General features: G+C 42.1%; 1 protein-coding gene across 4 annotated transcripts; it reads left to right on the plus strand.

The window, feature by feature from the left end:
• Positions 1-205: 205 nt before the first annotated feature.
• On the plus strand, positions 206-8,894 carry hmg20a (high mobility group 20A). Of its 4 annotated transcripts, none has more exons than XM_046395001.1 (9): positions 206-345; positions 2,479-2,568; positions 2,692-2,901; positions 3,894-4,026; positions 5,149-5,186; positions 6,352-6,427; positions 6,706-6,921; positions 8,052-8,184; positions 8,407-8,894. In XM_046395001.1, the coding sequence occupies exons 2-9, from the start codon at positions 2,503-2,505 to the stop codon at positions 8,408-8,410; spliced, it is 876 nt and encodes a 291-aa protein (XP_046250957.1). In that variant the 5' UTR covers positions 206-345; positions 2,479-2,502; the 3' UTR covers positions 8,411-8,894. The 4 variants fall into 4 exon arrangements, with proteins under 4 accessions (XP_046250957.1, XP_046250961.1, XP_046250960.1 ...); XM_046395004.1 differs by having other exon boundaries at positions 228-345; positions 2,492-2,568; XM_046395003.1 differs by having other exon boundaries at positions 261-345; positions 2,456-2,568.
• Positions 8,895-9,448: the final 554 nt, after the last annotated feature.

The raw sequence follows: 9,448 nt of genomic DNA on the forward strand, positions 1-9,448 counted from the left end.
TATCTTCTTTTGTAATAATACTAGATCTGGCCTGTGTCTGCTTTATGTCTGTTGTGTATGTGACCTGAAATCTAACAATGTAGTTACAGTCAACATATAACATGTCTTATCTCTTTACAGTTTGATTCAGAATTTATATATATATATTTCAACAATATTCCTAAACCGTACAAACTACAAAAACAAATGCGATAAAAAGATATTAAAACATAGCAGTCTCCCGCTGGGTCAGTCTGGTGTTATGCTGGTCTATCTAGCATGATTCTATAGACTGGCTGCTGTATTGTTTTGATTAGGAAAATCATTTAGACTCGAAGATTACAGCTACGGATTACGTTATCAAGGGTTAGTGTCTATTGTATGGTTTTACTACATTTATATATTGTTAGATATTTCTTTTTTCGTTGATGTTTCAAAACGTATATGGCGAATCAGCGTAAACTAACGCAGGACGTTACCTTCCCGTCTGCTTGCTAACAGCTTCCTAACGGAGTGCTAACGCTAGCAACCAGCACAGCTAGCTAGGTATTGGCGTACCGTTTCACCGTTTCTGTTATTGATAAGTTCAGTAGTTCGTTGATTGATAAGAGTAAGGTTACTCGCCTTGAGTGAACTGACACTCAGCGGTCGTACAGCACGAGTTTATGGTGTTGTAAACCGCATTTCGTGTACCGCTGCTGCCAACGTTAGCGTTAGCATGTGCGAGTGAGCAGAAGGCTAGCTAGTAACAGTGCAGTTTGCCAGCTGGCTATACGTTATATCTGAATTTTGTCAATATATGAGTTGAACGTTACATTTAAGAAGCCCATATGAATGTGATCCTCACTGGCCAATGTGACGATATTTGAACAGGCTGACCAGGGGACATGTTTACATTCATGTAGCTTGACGTTAACATTGATTTTAGCCGACGCTTCCAGCAGTTCTGACTGGGGGGGTCATACAGAGGTGTTGTCTGCCACATATTGATATAATGTTATTTACGAAGAGCAGAAAAAAACCTCAGTGTTAACAGAACGGCCTACTGTGACATTTGATGCTATTTATTTATTGGGAGGGGGGCAGTAAAAATACAGGAACAATCCAGTTCTAATTCTGTTTTGGCCTTGGTTCCTTTGTAGCGTGTTTAGTCTTTTCTTGGATTGACGATGTTTGTTATAATGAACAGTAGTCACACACCATTCACACAAAATGGTGTTGTAGACGTTTCAAAAGGTGAGTGCAAAAACATGTGTAAAAACATAAAGTATGAAACATCACACTTTGTCGTCCATAGTGTCGTATTGTTCTCCCCAGGTAAAACCCCATGCCATTTATTATCGACCCGTGCATTTTGTGCCTTCCTCCAGCAGAGGGCAGTGTAACACAGCCCTTACTTCTTATGTTCAGAAAGAAGAATGCTGAGAACAATCCTTACACTCTTTGTTCGTTGTTGAGTGTTAATATTCAGTATTTTCAAGTCCTACCCGCAAGCTCCTTCAAGTGAAGTTTTTTGCTTGCTAGGATGGTCTTCACAGATTAGGTTTCACACAGACCCCGCTCCTCGCGTTTGGAAGCCTCACTAGAAACTGTCTTCAGGCATCACAGAAATGTTTGAGAGAACATGTCTGCCCCCCACATACTCTCTTCCCATATGAGCTTTTTTTTGGTGTTGACTGGATTGGATTGTGGACTGGATTATTACCCTGTGACTTTTTCCGTAGTATTCAGGAGCACCTACATCCGGGATATCGAGACTCACTGTCTGTGTAGAGGGAATTTAGGAGGTATCAAAGGTTAAAACACAGTGTTCAGAGCTCATATATTTTAAAAGTAGTTTTTAGTTTCAAGAGTCAGAAATATTGCAGTTCCATGGTTGGATTTAACACTAATAAACAGACAGTGATACTTGGACCATAAAGTTTTAGTTTAAGAGCAGAAGTTAATCTAAAGAATATTTTCTTCCCCAGTAGGCCTTATATCATTTTGGCATTCTCTTATCTCTATTTACAAGGCAGTACCATAAGACGACTTCCTCCTGTTGAAAATAGGCTGCATTAGCGTCTGAGGAGTGGGGATGGTGTGTGTTTTGTTTTTATTCATTTGCGCAATAGTGATTGATAGCAGCAAGACATTTCTATTAGAGGAAATGTGGCCGGCCAAGAGGAGGTTTGGAGCCAAGAATGGGAGGAGTTTGGTCGAAAAGCTGAAAAGGCGATACTGATGCATTAGGAGCAGTCTGCTGTCTATTTCCTGGCTGGGCAGCATCCCTTGTGACAATGCTTCATACCCCAGTCCAACCATGTGTCAAAATGCTTAATCCACCTTCATCAGACAGCAATGTGTGTTCCCATTGCGTGTTTTTTTTTTTTACCTCAGGCTCCCTCAGATTATTCACTGGCCTTTCCAGATCATATATTGATACCAGTTGGGTGTGTATCTCTTAATGTACTGGCATGACATTTCCTATTCTCAGCATCTCCAACTGGTTTCCTTCAGGTTTCCCCTGTAGTCAGCAAAGTGATGGAGGAGCAGACTGGCTCTCCTGGAGCCAACACCGAAAACAATGGCCAGAGAAACGGAGATGAGGTAAGAGCAGAACGCGCAGATTTTTCATTTATCCCGTTCAGTTTCCAAGAATGTGCTGCTAGTGTATGTTATGGGACACTGCTACCTGAATCTTCAAAACATGTGTTTTTGTTATCTTTGCAGAAGCCCCGACGTGGCAGCTGGACCAAGGGGAGGAAGAGGAAGAAGCCAATGAAGGACAGCAATGCGCCCAAGGCCCCCCTGACAGGCTACGTTCGCTTCATGAACGACAGACGGGAACAGCTACGGGCAGAGCGTCCAGACGTTCCCTTTCCAGAGATTACAAGGATGCTGGGCAATGAATGGAGCAAGCTGCCCCCCGAGGAAAAGCAGGTCAGTGAAGAAGTTTCAGACAGGATTACACATGGAGCTTAGAACTTTAAGAAAAAAAAATGTGCTAAAGTTCTGCGTTTCTTTTCTTTCCAGTTTGTATGTTTTTTTTTTTGTTTAATATGACTTGCGTAATGCTTAAAATTCCATCTAAATATTATCTAAATTAATGCAGCAATAGTGAATAACAAGGGTAGAGCAGTGGAAGAAAATAAACAGACCACAGCCAGGAGAGTTCAGCCGACTCTGGTCTGTCTGTGGTGGATTTTTAATTGCCATTACTTTTGGCTTTCAGTACTTGCACCAACGGTTCCCCTAAGGATGGGACTAAAATATTCATTTGCAGCTTGCCAACACTTAAGACTATACCCAGCCAGAATTAACACTCTGTCAAACAAGCAGAGACTTTTATGTAATCTTTCAAGGGAGTGTAGGAACAGAAGCCTGTCCAGAGTGTCAGTGTTGTGGAGCTGACACACATACTTACTCATGACTGTGTCTGGGATTGTGCTTCAACCAACAAAAACCATGATTTCATGATAAGGTAGAATATTAATGGAATCATAATTACTTTCCTCTTCTTTTAATATCAAGTTCATGTGACAGAAATCATATCACATTTATGATCTGAGTACTCTTGCCCACCCCTAATATGTACCATGTCATTCTTTTACAGTTTAAAGCTAAGACAGACAGGCTAGTTTCTCGGGACAAGGTCTTTGCATGAAGATGATTTTATTATTCCTTTAATCCCTAAAGTAATTATTTTAAAAGATGCATTATTCATTCCAACCCTTGAGTGAATGTGGGTTATTAATATTGGATATTACTGATTTTTGTCCTTTGAAAGGAACTAATCCTGATTAGGAATAATTACACCCACTCATCGTGCCATCTCACCCACAATCCTCCTTCAAATGCCAAATCTCATTTTCCTTTTTTTTTTTTGGCTGAGTAGTCCTTGCTCTTCTCACCTTTCTTTCTTCTCCCTGCAGCGATACTTGGATGAGGCAGAGCGAGATAAGGAGCGATACATGCGGGAGCTGGAGAAGTACCAGAAGACAGAAGCCTACAAACATTTCACCAGGAAGGTCCAGGAGAAGCAGAAGGGCAAGCGGCACAGGGGAGGTGAGATCTGCTTAGAAAAGCAGCAGGGTGACAAGATGAAATCAACCACGAAAAGTCTGGCAGTCAGAAAACTCATTTTGATGTACTACTTTTTTATGTTTGGTGAACTGCTGTCTGGAAACTTGTTTAGAAGCTTTTGTGTTGTTAATTTCACTTGAAACAGGATGTCAGTGTATATACACTATATATAGACAAAGGTATTGGGACACCTAACATTACACCAGCAGGAACCGTAATGGCGTCACATTCTAAACACACAGACAGCTTTGCAGCTCTAACAGCTTCCACTCTTCTGTGAAGGCTTTCCACAACATGTTGGAGTGTTTCTGTGGGAATTTGTGCCCATTCATGCAGTAGAGCATTTGTGAGTTCACACACTGATGTTGGACCAAAAGGTCTGGCTCACAATCTCCGTTCCAGTTCATCCCAAAGGTGTTGGATGGGGTTGAGGTCAGGACTCTGTCCAACCATGTCTTTATGGAGCTTTGCTTTGTGCACTGGGACACAGTCATGCTGGCCTTCAACAAACTGTTGCCACAAAGTTAGCATAGCATTGTCCAAAATGTCTTGTTATGCTAAGATTTCCCTTCACTGGAAGTGAGGGGCCGAGCCCAAAACCTGAACAACAGCCCCATTAAGATGTCTGTCTGGATACTTTTGTCTATGTAGTAACAAAAGGAAAACACAGGCAGTCATTTGAATATATTCGATTATTGGGTTTAGGAATTCAGAACTCTTTGTTTGCTTTGCTCAGTCAATGGAAATTTGGCGAGGAAAGGGGATACTTTTCAAGTTCGAAACAGTAGTCCAGGTTATGAGTTCATGGCGAGGCCAAGGAGCCGTTCCCGTGCTCACACAACACATGGTCTACATTAATTGTCCCTATTATGTTACTGTGGATTAATCTCAACATCAAAAGTAGCTCTGACTTGGCAAAGCATTCTGAGAAATGTCAGACATGCTCCACTAAAGCAGCTTTGTTTCAGCTGATTCACAGCAGAGAGTGCAGAGAAAGGATTTTCTGGGGGGGTTTGGTTTGATTTCTTGTATCACGTCATGCTTTGCTGGGGAAAACATGAATAATCTGCTGACTTCTTTCTTTACTCTTTCCTTCCTTTGCAGATGGTGGGCATCAGGTCGCCAATGAGGCTCTTCACGAGGTCAGCAACTTTTTCCTGCCCTATCAGACTCACAGTCTCTTCCCTTAAGAAAGTAAATACCAAAAAATTAGTGATGAAACCCTCTTCTAACTAGTTGGACAAAATTGTATTTGCATCACATCAGTTCTCATCCAGACAAAGAAAGCACAAGGTCTTGTTTGTTACTTCGGCAGTGAGATGTCAGGTAAAGAGAAAAGGGACAGTGGAAGTCACTAGCAAATTATGGTATTTATGCAGTCAGCGTTCATTTCAGGCACAATCGCATGCAGTGTTGTTACAACCGGAAATGGTGTGACGCCCTGCCAGCACACCACGTTCTTGTGTTCAGGCGAATAAATAGAAATAAGCTCCAATTCTCGTTTTGTCTGTCAAAACGAAGCTAAGAAAAACTCATCCTTGGTTTTTATCATTTTACATCAAAAACTTAATAAGCAAACTTGTGCAAAAATCTGAATTTGTCGTCCTTCGTGACTTCGTGTTATCATCGTTGACGTCTGTTTTTTGCTATTCTGTGTCTGTTTTGTGCTCACCCAGGAGCTTAAATCTGTTGTGTTTGCCCTCCACTTGCACATTACATGCTCATTGTTGCATGTCTAAGCTGGGTCAGTCTGCTGTGGTGCTGTTTGTGATCCAAGCACGTGGCTTCTAATAAGTGTGTAATTCGTTTTTGTGAAGTTCTATACGTAATTAAGAGATTTCCTTTGTAAGCCTTAGAGTATACTCCTGAAGGGTTATGGCCAAGGTGACTTCCTGGGAATTTGCGTTCCTGTGGGAATACCAGTGTTTCTCCTGTGGATTGAAAGGACACAGGACTCAGCATGGATTTCATTATGTTATGAAATGAGAAATGTTGATGCATTCTTTAGGATGAAGGAATATGCAAGTGAAGCTTGCACTGTTGTGAAGTACATTTTTATTGCAAATGTACTGCTGACCATTTCAAAGCCTTTGATATCTTAGCGGCACTACTGATGAAATTAGTTCTCCTTCCTCATTTCTTAAACTGCATCACTGTATTCCTCCTGTGGCCAGGTTTGAAATCAATTACCCGCCCACCTACTGCACAGCTAGATAAATGACCACCTCTCGCTGGCAGCCTGCGTGGCCAAATGTTTCCGCTGTTCAGCTCATCTTCTTCCCTCTTGCTGTCTTTTGTTGTCAACAGAAAGATGCAGAAGGGAAGGACAGAACTGTGTTCGACATACCGATCTTCACAGAGGAGTTTCTCAACCACAGCAAAGGTAAAGAGCTTGAACGCCATCTCATTGAGAAATACTTTTTTAAACCTCCATTTGTCTAAGTGTTTCTAAACGTGTTCTTCTGCTACCTCAAGAGAACGTGGTGTGATAGTGCTCTATCATCCCAGAATAGATCCACAGTCTGCTGAACTTAGTGAACCCCTAAACTTCTCTGAGCAAATCAAAAATTAATGATGGCACCAACTGCTTCATCATCTCTCCGGGCTTCTTCTCTGATCCACTGTTTCGGTTTCTCGTTGTGTTTGTGTTTCCCTCAACAGCACGTGAAGCCGAGATGCGGCAGCTGCGTAAGACCAACATGGAGTATGAGGAGCGTAACGCAGCACTGCAGAAACATGTGGAGAGCATGCGAGGGGCAGTGGAGAGGCTGGAAGGCGACGTGATGCAAGAGAGAGGACGCAACGGTCTGCTCCACCAACACCTGGAGACGCTGCGCCAGGCGCTCACCTCCAGCTTCTCCTCCGTACCTCTGCCAAGTGAGAAGCTCTGTCTTTTTGTCAGTAATAATCCCAGTTCCAGACACACATCAAAAAGTCCATATAGCAAGTGAATTCCTCTAAAAATCTGGACCTGCAAGTCAGACTGTGAAGCCCTCTTAATTTTAACGCAGTTTAAATTGAAGGAATGTGGTCCCTCGTTGTTCATGCTTGTTTTAAACGCATACAGAACCTACACTGAGCTCACACACACAGGCTTTCTCCTGCAGTTTCAGTTTCTTGCTTGTACAGCGAAGACATGGACTCTGAAAACAGCGCAAATCGACACAACGGCGTTCGAATTATTTCATATGAGCTTGACCCTGAAAGATGATTGCAGAATAATCACGGTTACAGATGACTTTACTGGTTCTGTCATAATAAACATACTTTATGTAACATGCTTAAGATGCTACGCTCACATTGTCATGGCACACATTTGAACTGCAACTCTCCTGCTCCCAGCCTTTCTGTTAGACCCAGTCTGGTGACGCCCTCTGATGATGCGTGAAGCAGAAACAGGTGGTGGCTGGTGTTGTTGTGTTCATTGATATTCTGATTGTTCATGTCACCTAGTCTTAGTATTTAGCGCTCATCCCTGTCATTGCTTTCACCCTAATGGTGCAGCCTGTGGACTGACATATTTGGCCGCTAGTAAAATTTAAACTTCAAAGGTTTGTGCAAGGATGATAGAACGTCAACGTTACACCGTGTTGCAGACAGATAGGGAAGATAAAGTTCAGATAAATCCACTTTTTGATCCCCGAAGTTTCTAATAATAAACTCCGAGCCCTCCTCCCGCTTGTGAACGAACGGCTCAGTGTCAGAGCACAATCCAGTTGTTTATTCCTCAAGAAGCCCCAGCTCTGCCAGCTGCCTCCGACCCTCCCCACACAACACTCTGCAAAGCCCCACTAGATGCAGCCCTTTCGCGCAACTCCAGCTGAATATTTTCAACATGTGCTGATATATTTTGTACATGTAACTGGCCACAACTTCATATTTGTTGTGAACACAAGAGAATCGTTTTGGGAATAATTTCACTTGACAGGCTGCTTACTGAAGTACAGTAAGTACAGTGAACTTAAGAAATGTTAAAGTGCTGACATCACATACCTGTTGTCGTACAGCCAGTGGAGAGACGCCCTCGCTCGACACCATTGACTCCTACATGAAGAAGCTCCACAGCATCATCGTCAGTAACCCCCAAGAACACGAGAATCTCATCAACACTGTGAGAGACGTGGTCAACCGTTTGGACAGGTGAGAGCAGCTTTGCTTGGATGCCTTATGGATGACTTCAGTAGACTTTAGAATAGCAACTAATGGCTTCCTAATCCTTAGTCCTTCCTTTGAAGAACAAATTAATCAGGTTAATTAGCAGTTTCACCTCAAGGTCCAGTCGTTCAACAGGTTGTTTAACTGTTTCAGCAGTATTTGATTCTGTTTTTGTTTCATTTATGTCTTTTGCTGCCTTTCCCCCAGATAATTGGATGGATTGCGATTCACAGTGACGTTGAGTAGATGCTGCTCCCTGACGGTGAATCTTCCTGTCGCTCTGTCGCCCCACTTAGTTTTAAAACATCTTTTATTTGTCTGCTAAGGTGATGTAGGTGAAGGTAATGTAGCGTCTCATGTTTATTTATTACTTTTTACATATTTTTAAAATCCTGTTCAAACTTTATTAATGCGGCTGTACTTTGTTTTATAAAATGATCAGATGAGAAAACAAGATGGTTTTCTGTCATTCATTGCTCCCGTTCTGTCTTCACTGTCCGTTATAGCAGCTGCTTCCACAACAATATCAACTATGTTCTGATCAAAGAAAAAATGTGTCAGTGGGTTTGTATTTACCGTATCCAAAAGATGTTGTTGCGCAGACTTTCTTTTTTAATGCTCTGTCAAAGGAAAACTTTTTTTTTCCCCCTGCGTGAACAAGTGTTTGTGTTTTCAATAAACGTATTTCCATCATGTGAGTTTGTTTGGATGGCTTCATGACATGTTGGGAATATATTTGTACTGAAATGAAAATCAAAGGGTAGATACACCAGGCACTGCTGCCCTAGATTTCTTATTTCTCATCCAATTCAGGTAATCTTTCTCAAAGTTAGCGTAGCTTGTATAACAACCACACTGTTAAATGTCTTGGATGGAGTGTTTAAATTTTGCAAAATGAATATTAATACAGAAATTCCAACTATTTGGAAAAAAGGGGGCAGCCGTGAGGTTGGAGAATGCGGCTGATCTGAAGGTTGCTGGTTCGATTCCCCCACCGACGGGCAGGAAAAATTTGAGTGTGGTGGAGTGATAATGTCCTCACCCCCGGCTGATGAGCCCTTGAGCCAGGCACTTAACCCCCAATATATGCTCCCCGGGCGCTTGATGCAGCCCACTGCTCCTGTGTGTTTCACTGCATGTTGCATGTTACATGTGTGTGTGTTTCAATCAGTGATGGGTTAAATGCAGAGAAGAAATTTCCCAGCTTGGGATTAATAAAGTAACTTAAATTAAAAATTTAAAAAATTAA

Source organism: Scatophagus argus, chromosome 7 (assembly GCF_020382885.2).
Source record: "Scatophagus argus isolate fScaArg1 chromosome 7, fScaArg1.pri, whole genome shotgun sequence".
In the NCBI taxonomy this organism is placed as follows: domain Eukaryota; kingdom Metazoa; phylum Chordata; class Actinopteri; family Scatophagidae; genus Scatophagus; species Scatophagus argus.